This window comes from Diceros bicornis, chromosome 1 (assembly GCF_020826845.1).
Source record: "Diceros bicornis minor isolate mBicDic1 chromosome 1, mDicBic1.mat.cur, whole genome shotgun sequence".
NCBI classification, from domain to species: domain Eukaryota; kingdom Metazoa; phylum Chordata; class Mammalia; order Perissodactyla; family Rhinocerotidae; genus Diceros; species Diceros bicornis.
The window spans coordinates 4,601,141-4,622,845 of NC_080740.1; the positions used below are offsets into that span (position 1 = coordinate 4,601,141).

Here is a 21,705-nt window from a genome sequence, read left to right on the forward strand (position 1 = left end):
GACGCACAGGCATCCTCGTTACGGGGAAATGTAAATAGCTCTTCCTAGTTCCCTTATTCCCGAAAACACTATTCTGAAGAGCGTGATCATCAAAAAGCCTAAGTGAACAGACCATGTCTGTGATCTGAAGTAGGCTGATGAAACCCACATGGACTTGTTTTCCTTTAGATGTTACTGTCTGCAGTGTCAGAGTCATGCCTTCCGTGGCCACATTTTGATATGCCAAAGACAGAAAAAGTTTCTCTCCTGAATGCTTTGCTTGTAACAGAGTTAGAGAGTTTACATTTTTCTAACTTGCCAGGTCTTAGGATTTCTATCAGGTACTGATACCGGCTCAAGACAAGGTTGACATAAGGGAAGCCATAGAAAAGAAAAACTCTATTGTAACTTTGAATGACCTTAGACAAACTAACCCAGCTGGATATGCACCCTACAAGAGATCTAAACCCTTGCTTGTGCATGTACCTCCCAGCTACGATAAGATGATAACTTTGTTTTTCTGAGTTCCTTAGGAATGTGATGACCCCCGAACAGAGAGTCTATGCTGATAGCCATCATCAGTGAAAAATGAAAGATCTGGTGTGGCACTCCCAGTCTGTAACACCAGAAGGTCAACATTCCTAACCCCCTCCCCTATAACCCAATGGCCTATATAACTGCTATAAGATTTTGTGCCCCCTTAAGATGGTTCTTTTGGATACGAGTCAGCCATTTTCCCTCTTGCTAGCAAGCTGTAATAAAAAAGTCCTTTTTCTCCTACCACCTTGCCTCTTGACTATTGGCATGTCTTGTGGCAAGCAGAAGGCCCCACACTGGGCAGTAACAGTACCACAAAACCAGGTACAAAAGATTCCTAAATCAAGGAGGTTCAAACAAAACTCCAACAGCAGCCTATAAGATGCCTGCAGGAACCTGCCTGTAAATTCCAAGGCCCAGATCAAGGTAACAAGAAGTTGGCTGGCATACTGGCAACCTCCACGGTTCTCAAATTAGCATTAACATTTTCTGAAATATCTAAAGGAAAGCAAATTCAGGATTTCTTGAAAGAAATTAGTTAACAAGAAACTTTATATTACAGGCAACAGAAGTAGCTCAGATCCCATTTTCATCTCATGCTCACTTAGCGGGGGAATGGTGAGCCCCCTAAGGAAGGAGGTGCGTGGCTGAACTGGACATCCCTGCCTAGAACTAGAGAATCTGAGAAGTGGGTAACCTTTGCACTGTAAGGAAGAACCTATATTTCTGCTTTCACTCTTGAGGTTAGAAACTAGGAGGAGAAAGGATTTGCGTGGCTTTACTTCAAGTGTGTGTGTGTGTCGGGGGAGGGAGCATGCGCGCACGTGCACAAGAGCGGTGTTCTTTGGAATCAAAGTGAAAGGCTGAATAGCAAGAATTTTCAAATTATTCTCTGCATAAGAAATCAGATACTACCAGTCCTTCACAGTCTCTAGTCAGGCTAGCAGCATAAGAATCACTTTTACAGATTCAGGTTCCTGGGCCCTACTCCAAGATTTAATTAGGTAGATGTGCAGTCAGGGTTAGGAACAAAAGACCATGAATTACTACAAGAACCCCTTCCCGTTTCTTAAGCCCTTTAACTTCTCCACAATTGTTGTTTTACCTTATCTGTTTCCCCAAAATGACAAAAAGCACTTTTGAGGCTGTCTTCGGAAAACTGGGGAAAATATATCCTATTCTGAAACCAGTTTTTGAGACAAAAGAAGGACCCTGAGAAGTCAGGATGGATTCGGTATAGAGTTAGAATAGGAAAGTATTTTGAATTATTGGGGTTTGTTATAAGGAAAGGAATAACCCTGGGGAGCCCCTGGTTAGGGGCTTGGCAATAGTAATTTCTGTTTGGTCCTTGACTCTGGTTATCACAGAATTACCATTTTCTGTTTTATACCTCCTGTCTGCTTACACTGTCCCCAACTAGTCTGAGACAGGGACACTGGGGAAAAAAGAGGGGGTGCAGCAGCAGAGAAGGGTAACGTGACACCAGTTATGTCTGTTTTTCAGGAACGTGTGTGGCCTCTTCCCAGATCATTTCAAAATCTGCTGCTAATTGGTGAAGACTACATTCTCTTCAGTTTTCTCAGACTAAGATTTATTCCATCAGATCAAACATAGATTTTAATAATTTAAAAAGCACAGAGTTTAATAATAAACAAAGATTTTAGTGCCTGTTTTTAGAAAATATGGAAAACGAACCCAATACGCCAAATCAACGGTATTTTTTCCTTATGACATTTGGTTCAGCTGCTGTGGAAAACAGGCTGTTCCTTAAAAAGTTAAACACAGAATTACTATATGATACAATTCCACTCCTAGGTATATATCCAAAGGAACTGAAAATACGTACCCAAACAAATATATGTATACATGTGTCCATAGCAGCACTTATTCCCAAGAGCCAAAAAGTGGAAACAACCCAAATGTCCATCAAAGGATGAATGAATAAACAAATTGTGGTATATATATATAATGGAATATTATTCAGCCATAAAAAGGAATGGAGTACTGATAGATGTTACAATGTGGATGATCCTTGAAAGCATTATGCTAAGTGAAAAATGCCAGAAACTAAGGGCCATATATTGTACGATTCCATTTATATTTAATCCATACAGACAGAAAGCAGACTGGTAGTTCCCAGGAACTGGGGGAGCAGAGAATGGGGAGGAACTGCTGAGTGGGTACAGGGTTTCTTTTTGGGGTGATGCAAGTGTTTTGAAACTACATAGAGGTGGTGTTTGCACAACACTGAATGTACTAAATGCCACTGAATTGTTCTTTTTAAAATGGTTACTTGAATGGTATGTAAATTTCACCTAAATGAAAAAAAAAGACAAAAAAAAAAAAAAGGACCACTTTCTCAGTAGGTTTGGGTGTGTTTTTCCCACAACTAAGAAATGAGTGTTGGTCTGCACATACCTGGAAGGCAAGGTTGCTGTTGCTGAGGTACCGAGTTTGGTTCTGCGGGTATGGGCACTTCCTCAGAAACATACTGTAAAAGCTCCTTCCCCAGATATGTTACCTGCACATAATTAAGCACAGAATTTAAAATCATACATTTTATAAGAAACAAATGCACCTATCTCTTGCAAGTTGTAACTTTGGTAAAGTATCAATTGTTGTATATTATGGATTGGCAAACTACAGCCCACAGCCAAATCTGGGCTGCAACCTTTTTTGTAAATTAAGTTTTATTAGAACACAGTGATATCCATTCATTCACTTAACACCTATGGCTGCTTTTGTGCTACGAAAGGATTGAGTAGTTGTGACAGAGACTGTTTGCTCATAAAGCCTGAAATATTTATTTTCTGGTCCTTTACAGAAAAAATTGGTTGACTCCTGTTGTATATTGTTAATTCTCTCACCCATTTATTTATTCAACAACCACTAATTCACACCTGCTACTTTATAACTTAGAAAAATTAATGTTGCATTAATAAAATTAAGCCATATAAGTAATGGTACTTTTCAAAAAATCAGCTACGTAACTGATTAGATTAATATTATTTCAGGTCTATGCATCCACGTTTTCAGGGTTTTTTTTGGTTTATTTGTGAACTCAGCTATTGTTTACCAGCCCAAAAGGACAGAGCCTAGAAATATCTACATGTGAATGGGCTGGGCTAAGGCAGACTGACAAACACCTGCCAGAAATGTTCTGGGCCCAAGGGTCTTTGGGTTCTCCACTCTTAGTTCTAGGGCAATCTCATAATATACCCCCAGAAGCTAGGTTCACTGTAGCTAAACCATCAATTCTCATCTTGAACATCCCTTCTCCCAGGATGCCTTCCTATGACCTCTAAGCTCAAGTGATGATGCTCCTCTAGGCTCCCACAACTTCTGTGCTCATATTTCTGTCAACGCACTTATCTCATTTAAAGAAAATTATGTGTTAACGTGTCTGTTTCCATTAAACTATAAGCTCCTTGAAAACAGGGTTTGTATTACTTTTTTTGGTGAGATCAGCCCTGTGCTGACATCTGCCAATCCTCCTCTTTTTTTGCTGAGGAAGACTGGCTCTGGGCTGACATCCATGCCCTCCTCCTCCACTTTATATGGGACGCCGCCACAGCATGCCTTGCCAAGCAGTGCATCAATGCGTGCCTGGGATATGAACTGGCGAACCCCGGGCCGCCACAGCGGAGTTTGCGCACTTAACCGCTTGCGCCACCTGGCCGGCCCCTCACATTCATTTTCATACTCTAGCACTTCACATAGTGCCTGACGATACTGGGGAAAAAACTGCCAAATCCCTGCTCTTAAGCAAGATCCTTAAATTCTCTGAGTCTCGGTTTGTGCATTTATAAAACAAGTACCTCCAGCTTATGAAGCTGTTGTGAGGCTTATAAGAGATAATATATGAAGAGCGTCTGGCATACTGTCTAGCACACCCTGAGTGCTCCACAAACGCCTGTTACTCAACAGGGTGAGGAAGGCCTAGGGAATCTGGAAAGTTCAGGTGCCCTTTGGGCTCAATCCCATGACCAAACAAAGATTGGTAATGGAAATGGAACAGACCTGGAATACTCAAGTGTGCTAACCCCTTCTCAGCAGCCACGGAAGAAGGAGAGGCAAGGCCCCCAAATGCTCTCTCTCGGTTCTCTAAACAACTAACAGTTAGCAACAATGGATTTTGTTCATGTTATGCCCTGACAATATCCAATACACCTTACACACACATCAATGTGCAGGCTCAGTATGTTTTTGCCTACGTCTGAGATTTAAAGTACATTTTTATCGGTTATTTCTGGGTAATATAAGGTGGTAAACTGCACCTCAGTAGCCTCAGCGGTCATAAGGCCCCCCAAGGTCTTACACATGCCACTAGGGGTAATTCAGACGTACAAAGAACACGGCTTTAAGAAAATCCACTGACTTAAAAATCTATTTTCCACAAGGTAGGAGTGATTTATTGAACAAGGATAATAATGAATAGACCTCAAAATGAACAGGCACTGGGTCACTCCTGGCAACTGTCCATGTCTGTTTCATAATAGTGCCTGTGCTCCAGTCAGCTAAAGCATAAGAGCCAAAAATGGTCACATTTACCTATAACTCAAACTCGGAATCCTGAACTCAATCTCACTGGATCCAAATCTAGCTCACATGCTGCTCTGCCACAGGCACGCAGGAAGAGCTGCAGGCTGGCTTCCTAGGGTCTTGGACCACACAGCCTCCAGTGATTTCAGCAACGTCACCATCCAAAACTCCTTCTGAGGAAGGGTAGCTGATGGGATGCCAGCCTCCCCAGACGAGAACAAGCAAGAGCTGGAGCTCAGGGTGAGGTGCGTTCTGTGAGGGTATCTGCAGGTCCTTGTCTCCTTGCTTTGCTAAAGGGTAGCACAGCAGGGGCGCTTCATTCTAAGGCCACTGATGCATCCCCTGAGGCTCCTACAGCATAAGGCCAGTATTCCTCAGAAATCAGTCTACGCTGATTCCCTAATATCACACTTACGGAAGAAGTGGGGTGTGGGGGGTAGGCGTGCATGTGTGTGTTTTGGGTAGATGGATGATTCCACCAGCCACTGTTCTGGAATGTAGTTAATGAGATAAGTGAAATGATCAATTAACTTTATTTTGGTAAGGTCTCTGAAGAAATAAGGTACAGTGTCAATTGTCAATAATTGCAGTAACAAATGTTTCTCTATACCATATGTACTAACATGCATCAAGAAAAAGTATAAAACATAACCTGCCTTTGAATATTAAAGAGGTGTCCAGGAATTTGTTTCCCTGCTAGGGCTTGAAAGTATTAAAATACTTGAAAGTATTTTATTTGAAAAAGATCAGTCTATTTTTCATATCTTCAGAAGAACCACTCACTGGTACTGACTAATGGGAATTTGCTCATGGATGACCGAATGACTGCTTTAATTCCACTTCAAGTTCTAAGAAGCAAGTCTTAGCAAATTTCCACCACCCCAAGAGGAAGGAAGAGGAAAGTATAATTGTTTTTGATCTCAGGGGGAAAAACAGGCAAAGAAACAAAAGAAAACTGTAGGTTTTCTTTTAAGTTTATTGTAACACAAAGACACATCTTGAAGGCTAAAAAAAATAAAACTTTCTCAAATGAAAAATTTCTCTAGGAATTCAGAAAATAAGACAGAAAGTAGTATCAGAGTGTAATAACTGCTTTGGAAGAGCTGATCTGGGGAAATGATGCAAATGAAGTTCATCTTCACACTACCCACCTCCTTCCCATTCCCACCCTAGAGCTCTCCTCCCCCACTTCCCCCAGACACCCCATGCAGTCAGAGGCAAGAGAAGGGCGGTAGGCCTTTCACATTATTTATGTCTTCAGGATTCATACCTCCTTGATATTTGTATTTTAAAAGGGCCCCATCTCCAACCAGGTCTTCCTGAGTAGAAGCTGGGCTCACAAGAAGTTTAAGACACATTGGGAGTGTGATTATTTGATTGAATGAGGCTCGCTGTTTGTCCAGATCAACAATTTCCATCACTTTCTATACTTCTACCTCAACCTTCCCATATCTTGATATTTCTAATCACGGTGGTGAGATGAATTTTTTTTTTAGAAACTGTGCACAGTGAGGCAGGGACTACAGAGAAAAGTCAATATTAAATACAAAGGAGTGAATTTATAAGTGTGGAAATTCAGACATTAAGGCATCCAAATGGAAAGTATGTTTGCATAAGAGTCTGTCAGTGCTCTTTGAGCCACCATCCAAAACGGCAGTCTACTTTTCATCTGCTTAAGTCCTGTGCATTCACAAAACTGAACTATCACTGTCCCTCTTATAATTTTCATACTGCAACTATATCACAGAAAGCCTTTTTTTCCTGTGGAAGTGGGTAATTTTTGCTGCACAAGAATGATGCTTTGTATAAATCCATAAAGGCAGCTGGAAGATACTGTGTGCTCTTTTGAGTTAAGGGCAACCTGCTTCCAATGGAAGGAATGTGGGCCTCCCTTGTGTCACTGTTGTAAATGCGAAAAATAGTGTATGGGGAATCAGAAGATCAGGGTCTAGTCCTGGTTCTGGCATTCACTGGCCTTAGGCTAATCAGGTCACTTAACCTTCTGCAACCCTGTCTTCATGTCCATAAACAGAGATAACAGTTGACTTTCTCACCTTATGGGCTTGTTGTGAAAGAATATATGCAAAAGTGCTTTATAAACCACAGTGCTATGCAAGTCTAGAATCTCCAAGTTGGAAGGATCTTTAGAGACCATTTAGCACTACTACTTATTTTATACATAAGAAAACTGAGATTCAGAAAGCTTAAATAACTTGACCTAGATCAGTGATTCTCACGCCAGGATGTACATTCGAGCCACCTGGAAAGCTACTGCCACCTGGTCTCCAACCCAGACTATTAGATCAGAAGCTATGGGGCTGGGGTCCACTAAGCATTGGTAGTTTTCAAAAGCTCCCCAAGTGATTCTAATATGTAAGCAAGATTGAAAACCATTGCCCAGATCACACAACTTACCAAGAGTGGAACCAGGAACCAGGAACCAGCTTGGTCTCCTGTCTCCCACCCGGAGGCCACTCTTGCACATCAGGATGATGCCTAACAGCTAGGAGACTGCGGGCAGTGAGAGGCATGAATGAGGCCCGGTGGGCGTAAGCATCAGGATTCCCTCAGCAAGGCTGTAGAGCAGACCGGCTGCCTGAGTAGGAAGTATGAGTCACCTCTGCGTGTAGTGGCTCTGTCACCGTCTGATGCAGGACAAGGCCTAGTTTTCCGGCTTTACTTGCCTGACAACCAACCACTCCTGGCCCCATAGTCCCACCACCATCCTCAGAACTAGTCAGTAGAAATGTTCACATTTGCCAGTGTAGCAAAAAGCTCCTTTCATCAACAAGTGTGAATTCAGGAGTTACCCCAAGATAAGAGGCAGAGGTTTCTGTGGTAAATTTTAAAAGAGGCTTTTAAATATTGTGAAGTAACTTACTGGGGTAGTGTTTTTCAGCCTGGGGTAGTGACTAGAAGTACATGAGTGCCCTATAGTAATTTTTAAAATTCTGTTTTTAGGATAATTGAAAAAAAAATATCTAGGCCTGCTCCGATTATCTGTATGAATATCTTATATCCAAGAACTGCCCTAATTTTAGTGCCCAAATTTGCATTTGGCTTCAGTATCACATAGGTGTTAAACAATATGACTCTAATTGACATGGCTGATGAGAAAAGACCAGAGGCAACATGATATGTAGTTGAGGCACAAGCACAGAGTGAGGGCCAAATGATGTCACAGCCAGCTATTCAAAAGTAAGAAATGCACTAGTTCCAATAGAGAAAACGAGTGGGAGAACTGAGTCATCCCTGGGCACACTGCAGCAGAGGCATGTCAGGCTCAAGAGAACCTAAGCTACAGCAATCAGTACCATATTCATGCTGTGAGCATAGAATCAGTTTCAACAAAATGATACAATCTACCGTAAGTTTAAGAAACTTTGTAATAAAAAAGGATTTCCATGGGTAAAACGTTAACTACTAACATGCAAATATGATTTATGAATCCATGGAAAGGACTGGGCAGGGTGAATTAAAAGCAGATGGCCTGCTGACTCCAGGGGTAGGAAATTAAAAAAAAACTTTGGGGTGGGGGGGAAGGACAGAGAGAGACAAAGCAGACAAAATCCAAAATTTGTTGATGTAAGTGAAGGAACTGAAACACAGTTCTGGAAGCACCTGCTACAAAGGTCTGGCAGATCAGAATGCAGAATTTACGGACACAGACCCAGAAGGGAGGGTGGGTAGAGTTGAGCTGGACTAAAAAGGCGAGAGGAAACTGTGCCTTCTCCTTCTGGTGCACTGAGGCTTACTGTAACGGCGGTGGAGGCTGACGGTATCTGCACTTCTGTGAAACAGTAATGGTGGATATCCGATGGGTGAACCACTGTAAGACAGTTCCCTGAAGTGGTGCCACAGACATCTGGAGGTGACTGATCACTAGTCTGTGATCAAGGTGTCAGTCATTAACAGTCTTCAAATTGATGGTTAAACGAGGCTCTTAACTCAGAAGACACAACTGAGGGGTAGGCTACTAAGTCTGGCAAGTCTGAACGAAAAGAAATACTTCTTTAGGGAGCTAGCAATTCACGGATAAGACTACATTCAAACATAAAAGTGCACCATACATGGGGCCGGCCCGGTGGCGCAAGCGGTTAAGTGCGCGCGCTCCGCTGCGGCGGCCCGGGGTTCGCTGGTTCGGATCCCGGGCGCGCACTGACGCACTGCTTGGTAAGCCATGCTGTGGCGGCGTCCCATATAAAGTGGAGGAAGATGGGCACAGATGTTAGCCCAGGGCCGTCTTCCTCAGCAAAAAAAGAGGAGGATTGGCGGATGTTAGCTCAGGGCTGATCTCCTCACAAAAAAAAAAACAAAACAAAAAAAAAAAAAAGTGCACCATACTGTCTGTGGGTCTTAGGCCCCTTGCTCATTCCTTTTGTCTTTAGGGGAAGATTTTTCTTTATTTCATCAGAATACTAACAACACATTAACTAAATTATCAATATACCAATGGTCCCCAATTTTCTATACGGAGTCACAAAGACCTGAAATCACTTAGAGGGATAACAGGGGAAGATTGAGGACATTAAAATTTCTGAGACTAGGTGAGGAACAAGGAAGGAGAGGCTCAGTCAGCTGTGCAACCCTGCCCCTGGGAAATTCTGGCAAACAGTTGTGGGAGAAAGCATGTAGCATGCTGCATAAAGGACACATGAAGACAAAAACTTACTCGAAGAACTTTCAGATTTCTTTTAATTAAAAAAAAAAATTTTTTTTTTCTTTGTGAGGAAGATCAGCCCTGAGCTAACATCCATGCTAATCCTCCTCTTTTTGCTGAGGAAGACCGGCTCTGAGCTAACATCTATTGCCAGTCCTCCTCCTTTTTTTTTTTTTTAATTTCCCCAAAGCCCCAGTAGATAGGTGTATGTCATAGCTGCACATCCTTCTAGTTGCTGTACGTGGGACGCGGCCTCAGCATGGCCGGAGAAGCAGTGCGTTGGTGCGCGCCCGGGATCCGAACCCAGGCCGCCAGTAGCAGAGCACGTGCACTTAACCGCTAAGCCATGGGGCCGGCCCTCAGATTTCTTAAAAAAGAAAACAGTTTCATCACCAAAAAAGTATGTACCTTTCCATTTGAATATGAAGCTAGGGGTAAACTTAAGAATGACCCACCTTACTCCAAGCATAATTCCAGGTCACATAACTGTCGCCTCCTAGAAGATCCTTGAGCCAGGTAACTGGACTTTGATAAATCTGACCATTTTCTACCTTAATTTTACCACTCAATAGAACACTGGCTTTGTGGGTAGTCTCCTGAAGTAAAAAATAAAACAAAAATTGATTAAAAATTAGCTGAAATGTGTCAACTTCTGCTTCTGACCATTATGAAGTAACAGGGACCGGATTTACCCTAACACCCAACACAACCAAAAAACAGAAAAAACATATGAAACAATGGTTTGAAAGATACCAAACATCAGGCAACAAAGTACAGCGATCCCTGAGAAGTGAGAATCTGTAGGGCGAGCCCTACAACTGTCCAGCTCACTGCCTTGAGAGTGCTTCCAGGTCATAGTGCAGGGAGTGGGAATCCACACAAAGCTTGTGGACTCCCTGAGTTGAGGAGACAGAGCAGAGTCTAGGGAGGCACGGCAGCTAAAGTTTGTAGGACAGGGCACTGAAGAAGAGAGAAATACAGAGAGAACTCTGCAGATCTTCAGATGGTCCTCTGTAAGCATTCAGCTGAGTAGTGACTGGCCATGTGTGTGAGGAAATTACTCAAAGCTGGAAAAACAACCACCTGAAAGGACTAGCAATAGTGGCACCTGGCATTCTTGAAGGGCAGAAATAGTGCCTGTTCCCAAGAGCAAGACGGGGAAAACCTCAAAACTGATGGGGCATTGGCAGGGTACACAGAAGAGTCTTGCCTCAGAAGTGGGCAATTATTAGCCCTAGACTGAAATCTGCTCAAATCCTGTCTAACAAATCTTAAAAGCAAGACCCAAAAAGGATCAAATTATTTCCAAGTAACTTAACTGCATCCTAGAATAAATCTCCAAAATATTTATAAGAATACAAAAATATCCCGCATCAAACAAGGTGAATTTCACAATGTGTGAGATCCAATAAAAAATTAAAAGGCCTGGAAAGAAGCAAGAATACAACCTATTCAGAGGAGATAAAGCAATCAGTTGAAGATGATCGAACCGATAAAGATGTCAGAGTTAAGAGGATAAGGACATTAAATAGTTATTATAAATTATAATCATATTCCACATGTTCAAAAGTTATGTGGAAACACGGAAGATATTAAAAAAAGACTCAAATCAAACTTCTAGAGACAAAAACTACAATGTGTGAGATGAAAAACACACTGGTAACAATAGATCCGACATTGTAAACAAAAATAGAGAATTCAAAGACAGCAACAGGAACTGCACAAAATGAAACACAGAGAAAAGAGAATTAAAAAAAACTAACAGATCATCAGTGAGCTGTGGAATGACTTCAAGCAACCTAATACGTGTGTAATTGGAGTTCAAAAAGGAAGGAAGGGAAGAAAAATTATTTTAAGAAATAATGGCTCAAATTTTTCCAAATTTGAGATTCAAATTTGAAACCCGAGATTCAAGAAGTTCAACAAACCCTAAGCATGAGAAACATGAAAAAAAATTATACCAATGCTCATTATAATCAAAATTGCTTAAAATCAGAGACAAAGAGAAAATCTTCAAAGGAGATTTTGGGCGGGGGCTAATTATTGCCCACTCCTGAGGCAAGACTCTTCTTTGTACCCAGCCAATGCCCCATCAGTTTTGAAGTTTTTCAGGTCTAACTGTTGGGAACAGGCACTATTTCTGCTTTTTGAGAATGCCAGGTGCCATTAACTCTAATGCTTTCACGTGGTTCTTTTCCCAGCCAGAAGGAAAAAAGACCCATGACTTAGAGAGGAACCAAGTTAAGAACAACAGTACATTTCTTGTTGGAAACAACACAAGCAAAAAGACAGTGGAGCAGCATCTTTAAAGTACTCAAAGAAAAAACCTTCTAACCTAGAATTCTATACCTAGCAAAAATATCTTTCAAAAATGAAGGTGAAATAAACTCTTTCAGACATGCAAAAGTCAAAAGATTCATTATCAACAGACCTGCAATACAAGAAATGTTAAAGGGAGTCCTCCAGGCAAAAGAAAAACAATAGCAAACGAAAATCAGGATCTACTCAGTGAGGTAGAGACTCCACTTCAGACTTCTGCAGCCAAGAACACAGGGCTCTCTCCTCCTATAGCTCCCAGTCAGAGGTCTACCTTTTTGGAAGGGGCAAGACATCAGCATTTCTCATCATTCCCTGGGCCATCTGTTGCCAAGGCTAAATTGTGGGTGAGTACAGCCAAGAGGTGGGGGCTCCCTTCTTCTGCCTAGCCTGCACTCCTGAGACAGAGCTCTACCTTTGGCATGGTGCCACTGAGACAACTGGGACCCCAATCACCCTCACCCTGCCCTGTAAGCTGGTTGTTTCATGCCAGGAGAGGCAAGCTGAAAAGGCATGAGACTACTGTGCCCCCCTATACCGAATGCTCAGCTGCCAAAGGAGGGGTGTCATTCAGAGAGAAGTTGCCATGTCCTAATCCCAGCTCCAGAGCCATGGCACAGAGATTTTGCCTGGGAAAAGAAGCAAGGCTTAAAACAGATAGCTCCTAATATCCTCCCAAAGGAAATGACTTCATTTGCAACAGAACATGGAGAAGTTCGAGTTCAAGGGCACTCTTAAAAACAGTAGAGATGATGGTGAAAGGGAGCTGAAAATAAATTGGTAGTTCATTGGAGATATAGGCTAAACTGTAAGCTGGCTAGTTTTCAGGAGGGAAATGGGAAAAGAGACAGCAGGGAAGAGACTTCCTAGGGTCAGAATAAATCTCAAACACTGACCTTGGGAACTATCCCTTCAAAGAAACACACATTTGATTGGATTAGTCTGTAGAGCAACTTATGCCCCAAGTCATTGTTGAAAACAATAGAAAAATCAACCGGCAATAAGTGGAGCTTAACAGCTGGGTATGGCCAGGCAAAGAGACAAAGAGCCCCGCCAAGGCTTCAGTCCACGTGGTGCAATATCAGAAGTTTAACACTACCGTGGGGAAAAACAGCCTTCACTAAAACAATCCGGCCAGTAACTAGACAGACAGGCACATAACAATAACAAGCCTAAGAGAAGGTGGGGATCAGTACACAGAGTTGCTACAATATATTATCTATTCTAAAATATCTAAAATGTCCAATTCCAATAAAAATTATGAGACATGCAAACAAACAGGGAAGTATGCCACATACACCAAAATAAACAAACAGAAAGCAAAAGAAATTGCCTGTGAGAATGACCAGATGTTGGATTTAACAAAGACTTCAAAATAGCCACTAAAATTATATTCAGAGAACTAAAGGAAACCATAGTTAAAGAAGTAAAGGAAGGTATGATGACAATCTCATATCAAATACAGGTTATCAATAAACAGACAATTTATAAAAAAGAACCAAACAGAAGTTATGGAGTTGTGGTTGGTGTCAAGATGGCGGTGTAGCCGGACTGTGAACTAACCTCCTCCCACGAACACAACAAATTCACAGCTACTCTTGGAACAATTACTCCTGAGAGAGAAGCGAAAACTGGACAAAAAGAACCCCTGCAACAAGAGACAGTCCTGACTGAGATGGAAGAAGCAGAAATTCCTTTCTGGAGAGGGAAAAAAGCCATCTTTGCAAGCTGCAGTGCTTCATGGCTGCCTGGGAGCAATCCAAAGCATTATTCACAACAGCCAATACCTGGAAGCAACATAGATGCCCATCAAGGGATGAATGGATAAAGAAGATATAGCATATATACGCAATGGAATACTACTCAGCCATAAAAAACAATGAAATCTGACCATTTGTGACAACATGGACAGACGTTGAGGGTATTATGCTAAGTGAAATAAGTCAGAGGGAGAAAGTCAAATACCGTATAATCTCACTCAAAAGTAGAAGATAAAAACAACAAAAAACAATTACACAGAGATACAGATTGGACTGGTGGTTACCAGAGGAGAAGGGGGGAGGGAGGAGAAAGGGATGATTAGGCACATGTGTATGGTGATAGACTGTAATTAGTCTTTGGGTGGTGAACATGATGTAATCTATATAGAAATCGAAATATAATGATGTATGTCTGAGATTTATAATGTTATAAACCAATGTTACCACAATAAAAAAAAGTTATGGAGTTGAAAACTACAATAACTGAAATGAAAAATTTACTAGATGGGCTCTACAGATTTAAATGTCAGAAGAAAGAATTAGTAAACTTGAAGAGAGATCAATAGAGATTATGCAAGCTGAAGAACAGAGAGAAAAAAGAACGAAGAAAAATGAAAAAGCCTCAGAGAAATATGGAACACCATTAAGCACACCAACATATACATAACGGGAGTACCAGAAGGATGGGCAAGAGAAAGGAGCAGAAAAAATACTTGAAGAAATAATGGCTAAAAACTTTCCAAATGTATTGAAAAACATCAATCGACACATTCAGGAGGCTCAATGACTTCCACGTAGGATAAACACAAAGCCATCCATAAACAGATACATAGTAAGACATGCTGAAAGTCAAAGACAATGAGAAAATATTGAAAGAAGCAAGAGAAAATTGACTCATCACTTACAAGGGAACCCCAAGAAGATTAATAGCTGGCTTCTTATCAGAAACGATGGAGACTAGAAGCAGTGAAATAACATACTCAAAGTGTACAAAGAAAAAACTGTCAACCAAGATTCCTACATCCAGCAAAGCTATCTCTCAAAAACGAAGGTGAAAGAAAGACATTTCCAGATAAACAAAAACTGAGAGATTTTGTTGCTAGGAGATCCGCCTTACAAGAAATACTAAAGGAAGTTCTTCAGGTTGAAAGCAAGTGACTCCAATGGTATATGAATCCACATGGAAAAACAAAGAGCATCAGTAAAGGTCATTATGTATTATAAAAGATAGCATAAATGAATATTTCTCCTCTTTTCTTCTCTTAACTGATTTTAAAAACAACTGTACAAAACAACAGGTATACACTGTATATATCTGCAAATAGCACAAAGGAGGCGGGTGAGAACAAAGTTTTATTGCGCTAGGGAAATGACTCCAGATGGTAACTCAAATCCACAGGAACAAGTGAAGAGAACCAGAAAGAATAAAGAAGAAGGTTAATATAACAAAAGCTATATATACTTGCTCTCCTTTCTTCTCCATAGTTTCTTTACAAATCACAAAATTTTAAGAATAATTATAACAATTAATTGTTGAGTTTATAACATTTATACACATAATATGTATAATGATAACATCACATAAAGGGGATAAAGGGGAGAGAGCTATGTAGGAGTTATGTTTCTTTATCTCACTAGAATTAAGTTAGTATAAATCTGAAGCTGATTCTGATAAGTGAAGATAGATTTTAAGTCCTAGAGCAACTGCTATGGATTAACTAAAAAAATATGGTGAAAAAAGTCATTAAAGAAACTAAAATGCTACACTGGAAAATATTCACTTAATGCAAAAGAAAGCAATCAAGGAAGTAGAGAGGAACAAAAAAGACATGAGACATACTGAAAACAAAAAGTATATAAATCCAACAATATTAATAATAACATTAAATATGAATACATTAAAAAGCCTAATCAAAAGGCAGAGATGGTCAGACTGGGTTGAAAAAACAAGATCCAGCTACATGCTGCATACAGGAAACAGACTAAATTCAAAGACACAAGTAAATTTAAAGTACAGTCATGCATTGCTTAACAACAGGGATACAGTCTGAGAAATGCATTGTTAGGTGATTTTGTCATTGTGTGAACATCATACAGTATACTTACACAAATATAGATAGTATAGCCTACCACACACCTAGGCTATATGGTACTAATCTTATGGGACCACTGTTGTATATGTGGTCCCTCATTGACTGAAACGTCATTATGTGGTGCATGACTGTAAAAGGATGGAGAAAGATATATCATGCAAACAGCAACCACAAGAAAACTGGAGCAAGCTATACTAATATCAGACAAAATAGACTTTAAAACAAAAAAAAAATTACTAAAGATAAGGGACATTTTATAATAAGAGGGTTAATGCTTCAGGAACATATAACAATTATAAACACACATGCACCTAATAAATGAGCACCAAAATGCATGAAGCAAAAATTAACAGAAATGAAGAGTGAAACGGACAATTCAACAATAACAGAGACTTCAATACTCCACTTTCAATAAGGTGTAGAACAAACAGGCAGAAGATCAACGAGAAATGAGAAAACTTGAGCAATGCTATAAATCAACTAGAGCTAACAGGCATCTCTAGAAAACTACTCCTAATGACAGGAGAATATACATTCTTCTCAAGTGCATGTGGAACATTCTCCAGGATAGCCATATGCTAGGCTAAACCACAAAATAAATCTCAAAAAATTTAAAAAGACTGAAATAATACAAAGTATGTTCTCTAATTGCAATAGAATAAAATTAAAAATTAACAACAGAAAAAGAAATGTGAAACTCACAATTATGTGAAACTCAAACAACACACTCCTAAATAACCAGTGGGTTAAAGAAGCAAGCAAAAGGCAAATTAGAAAATACTTTGAGATAAATGAAAATGAAGACACAACATATTGAAACTTATGAGATGCAGCAAAAGCAATGAGTTAGAGGGATATTTATAGCTGTAAACGCCTATATTAAAAAAGAAGAATGATCTCAAATCAATAACCTAAGCTTATACCAAAGACACTGGGAAGAAAAGAACAAACTAAACCCAAAGCAAGCAGAAGGAAGGAAATAATAAACACTGGAGTGGAAATAAATAAAATAGGCAAGAGAAAAAAATAGAGAAGATCAACAAAATCAAAAGTTGGTTCTTTGAAAAGATTAACAAAATTGACCAACTTTTAGCTAGACTGACCAAGAAACACAAGTGAGAAGACAAATTACTAAGATCACAAACGAAAATGGGGACACTACTACTGACCTTACAGAAATAAACAGGACTACAAGAGAAACTGAATAACTGTATGTCAAAAAATTACATAAATTAGATGAAATAAATTCCCAGAAAGATAAAAACTACCAAAACCGATTCAAGAATAGACAATCTGAAAAAACACATAATAAGTAAAGAAAACGAATTAATACTCAAGAACTACCCACAAAGAAAAAGCCCAGGTAAAGATGGCTTCACTGCTGATTACTACCAAACATTTGAAGAAGACAATACCAACTCACAAACTCTTCCAAAAAACAGAAGAGGAAACACTTTTGAACTCATTCTGTGAGACCAGTATTATCCTAATACCCAAACCAGAGAAAGACAACATAAGAAAACTACAGACCAATATCTTTAATGAATATGGGTGTAAAAATCCTCAATGAAATACTAGAAAACTGAATCCAGTAACATATAAAAAGAATTATATACCATGACCAAGTGAGGTTCATCCACTTTCACAGGAACGGAAGGTTGGTTTAGCATCCAAAAATAAATTAATATTATACACCATCTCAATAGAAAAAAAACAAAAACCACATGATCATCTCAATAGATGAAGAAAGAGCATTTGGCAAAATCCAATATCCTTTCATGATAAAAACACTCAAGAAATTAGGAATAGAAGAGAACTTCCTCAGCCTGATAAAAGGCATCTATGAAAAAACCTACAGCTAACATCATACTTAATAGTGAAAGACTGAATTTTTTCTCCCTAAGAAAAGTAGTCTTCTAGGGAAAGAACAGAATTTTGATCTCACCATTTTATTTCAACATTGTAGTAGACGTTTTAGCCAGTGCAGTCAGCAAAAATCAATAAATAAGTAAAAAGCATTTGTATTGGAAAGAAAGAAGTAAAGTTGTCTTTATTCATAGACAACATAATCACCTATATAGAAAATCCAAAGGAATCTCTAAAAATTTAACAGAACTAATAAATAAGTTTAGCAAGGTTGTAGGATAAGATCTCAAAATACAAAAATCAATTGTACTTCTACCTGTTAGCAATAAACAAAAACTGACATTTAAAAAACTATCAAAAATATGAAATTCTTAGGGATAAATCTGATAAAAGATTTGAAAGACCTGTAATACTAACTCCTACATTGCTGAGAAAAAATCAAAGAAGATGTAAATAAATGGAGAGTTATACCATGTTCATGGGTTGGACAACTCAATATTGCTAAGACGTAATTTGTTCCAAAATTAATCTATAAACTGAATAGAATAACAGCAGCCATTTTTAAAAAAGAAATTGACAAACTCACTCTAAAATTCATATGGGATTACATATAACCTAGAATAGCCAAAACACTTTTGAAAAAGGAGAACTAACTAATCGGAAGACTAACGCCACCCTATCTCAAGACTTATTATACAGCTGCAATAATCAAAACAGCATTGATGGAAAGATAGACAAATAGATCAAAGAAAAAGAATAGAGAGTCCAGAAATAGGCATATATATAGACAAGTGATTTTCTAGAAAGGTGTAAAGGCAATTCAACAGAGGGTACTTTTTTCAACACACGCTGCTGGAAGAACTGGATATCCAAATTCAAAAATATGAATGGGGATCCTACTTTGTACCATATACAAATATTAATTAAAAACTGGATCATAGGGGGCTAGCCCAGTGGCATAGTGGTTGAGTTCGTGTGCTCTGCTTTGGCAGCCTGGGGTTCGCAGGTTCAGATCCTGGGCATGGACTGATGTACCATTTGTCAAGCCATGCTGTGGTGGTGTCCCATACAAAGTAGAGGAAGATGGGCACGGATGTTAGCCCAGGGCTAATCTTCCTCACACACACACACACACACAAAACACCCTGGATCATAGACTTAAACGTAAACCTAAAAACTATAAAAATTCTAGAAGAAAACAGGAGAAAAATCTTTGTGACCTTGAGTTAGATAAAGAATTCTTAGATATGATACTAAAAACATAATCAATAAAAGAGCAAAAGGATAAATTGGACTACATCAAAATTTAAAACTTCTGTTCTCTGTTCTTTACAAGACAATGTTGAGAGAATGAAAAGACAAGCCACAGACCAGGAGAAAATATTGGCAAAGTATATGTTTGATAAAGACTTAGATCCAAAATATATTTTTTAAAAAACTCTCAAAACTCAACAAGAAAACAAGCAACCAATAAGAAAAGGGCAAAAGACATGAACATATACTTCACCAAAGAATAAATATGCACGGCAAATAGCACATGAAAAGATGCTCAACATGATTAATCATTAGGAAATGCAAATTAAAACCACAATGATAAACTATTATACACATGTATTACATATATACATACATCTACACTACATGTTAGCATGGCTAAAATGAAAAGGCTGATCATACTAAGTGTTGACTAAGGAAGAATGTGGAGGAACTAGAATTCGCGTACACAGCTGGTGGGAATGTAAAATGTTACAAACAACTTAGGCAGTTTCTTAAAAAGTTAAATATATACGTGTCCCAGCCACTCCACTTCTAGGCATTTACCCAAGAAAAATGAAAGCCTATGTCATACTAAAACTTGTCCTTCAATGTTCATAGTAGCTTTATTTGTAACAGCCAACAACTGGAAACAACCTAAATGTCTATCATGAATGAACTGATAAACAAACTGTAGTATACATACAAAGGACCAATACTCAGTAATAAAAAAGGAATGAGCTACTGATACACGCTACAACAAGGAAGAATCTCAACTAATTATGCTCAGAGAAAAATGAATACATATGGTATAATTCCACTTATACAGAATTCTTGGAAATGCAAACTAATGCATAGGGACAGAAAGCAGACCAGTAACTGTCTGGAGATTGGCACAGAAAGGGAGGGGTAAGAAGGAGGTGTACAAAAGGGCACAAAGAAACTTTTGGGGGTGATGGATATGTTCATTATCTTGTTTGTGGTCATTGTTTCCCAGATGTATACATATGTCAACATTTGTCAAATTGTATATTTATTTTTTTATTTTTTTGTGAGGAAGATCAGCCCTGAGCTAACATCCATGCTAATCCTCCTCTTTTTGCTGAGGAAGACTGGCTCTGAGCTAACATCTGTTGCCAATCCTCCTCCCTTTTTTTTCCCCCCCAAAGCCCCAGTAGATAGTTGTATGTCATAGTTGCACATCCTTCTGGTTGCTGTATGTGGGACGCGGCCTCAGCATGGCCGGAGTGCTGGTGCATCAGTGCGCGCCCAGGATCCGAACCCGGGCCGCCAATAGCGGAGCGTGCGTACTTAACCGCTAAGCCACGGGGCCGGCCCAAATTGTATACTTTAAATATGTGTAGTGTATTGTATGTCAATTATATCTCAGTAAAGCTGGTAAAGAAATAAATAGCTGAAATATGAAAAGTTATATTAGAATTTTATTATAGCTGATCCAGAGAAGTAACCAAAACTGTCAAAATTTGAGTTAATGTAACCAATTTACTAACTAAAATTTGAGTTGCTTTAGCTGATCTGAGGTAGGTACTACTTAGCAATAAATTGGTTGACAGGCAGGCAAACAGGAACGTCGAGGGATCAGAGATCAAGCTACTAATTTGGTCTTTAAACTACAGTTTAGAGCTTTCAAATTACAAATTTTCTTGCTCCTAAGTAAAGCTTATTAACTAGGAAAAGCCCTGTTATCCAGAAATGGAAACAGTTAGAAACAGGGGTCATTCAGATTAAATTCCAGTTAGCCTGGATTGATTTTTGTTGGATCAGTTCATAAGCAAAGAAGCACTCCAGGACTCTGCAATCTTTACCACTCTGAATTCCTCTCTCAAGAGGTGAATGTGGGGAAAGGGGCTTCCTTTCGAAGCCTCTTTTGTAGACATTTGTAGCAGAAGATTTTTTTTCCTCCTCTACTTTTACGCATATGTGACATTGTTTTAATTGATTCAGATTTACCCAAACTCCAAGTCACTTTTTGTTTCTAAATTGAGCTTCTACAGAAGATGAATTTATACTTATCCCTTATTAGGGGAAGCTTTACCAGTGAACTGGTAGTTCTCAAAACTTTGGAACCAAAGACAGCTCTAATTTATTATTTATATCTTGTTTTTAAATCCTTCCTGGTGTGATATAATTGACTAATCTGGTTTGAGAGCCTAAAGGTGATTGTGACTAAAATGTATAGGGCAATTCCAGAAGCATGATTTCACTTGCTAAGACAATGGTTATGGCCCTCCATTCAAGAAGCCCAGCCCAAACCCTATTTCCCTAATCAGAGCTAAATGCCTACACTGTGTGACAGCAACATTTACTCACTTATTTATAAAATGTACATGATTTTTTGTGTGTGTGTGTGAGAAAGATCAGTCCTGAGCTAACATCTGTGCTAATTCTCCTCTTTTTGCTGAGGAAGACCAGCTCTGAGCTAACATCTATTGCCAATACTCTTCCTTTCCACCCCCCGCCCCAAGCCCCAGCAGATAGTTGTATGTCACAGTTGCACATCCGTCTAGTTGCTGTATGTGGGACGCGGCCTCAGCATGGCCGGAGAAGCAGCGCGTCGGCGCGCGCCCGGGATCCGAACCCGGGCCGCCAAGTAGCAGAGCGCGCGCACTTCACCGCTAAGCCACGGGGCCAGCCCCCAAAATGTACATGATTTTAGAGGAAAAAAATCATAGGATAC

At 39.5% G+C, this 21,705-nt stretch overlaps 1 protein-coding gene across 1 annotated transcript in view; it reads right to left on the reverse strand.

Annotated features, from left to right (window-relative positions):
• ANKRD31 (ankyrin repeat domain 31) overlaps positions 1 to 21,705 on the reverse strand; it is a 133,943-nt gene that overhangs the window by 6,984 nt on the left and 105,254 nt on the right. The window contains exons 23-24 of the mRNA XM_058564112.1: positions 10,174 to 10,314; positions 2,935 to 3,037 (exon numbers count right to left, since the gene is read on the reverse strand). Of these exons, the coding sequence (XP_058420095.1) occupies positions 2,935 to 3,037; positions 10,174 to 10,314 (244 nt within the window). The remainder of the gene's footprint in view (positions 1 to 2,934; positions 3,038 to 10,173; positions 10,315 to 21,705) is intronic.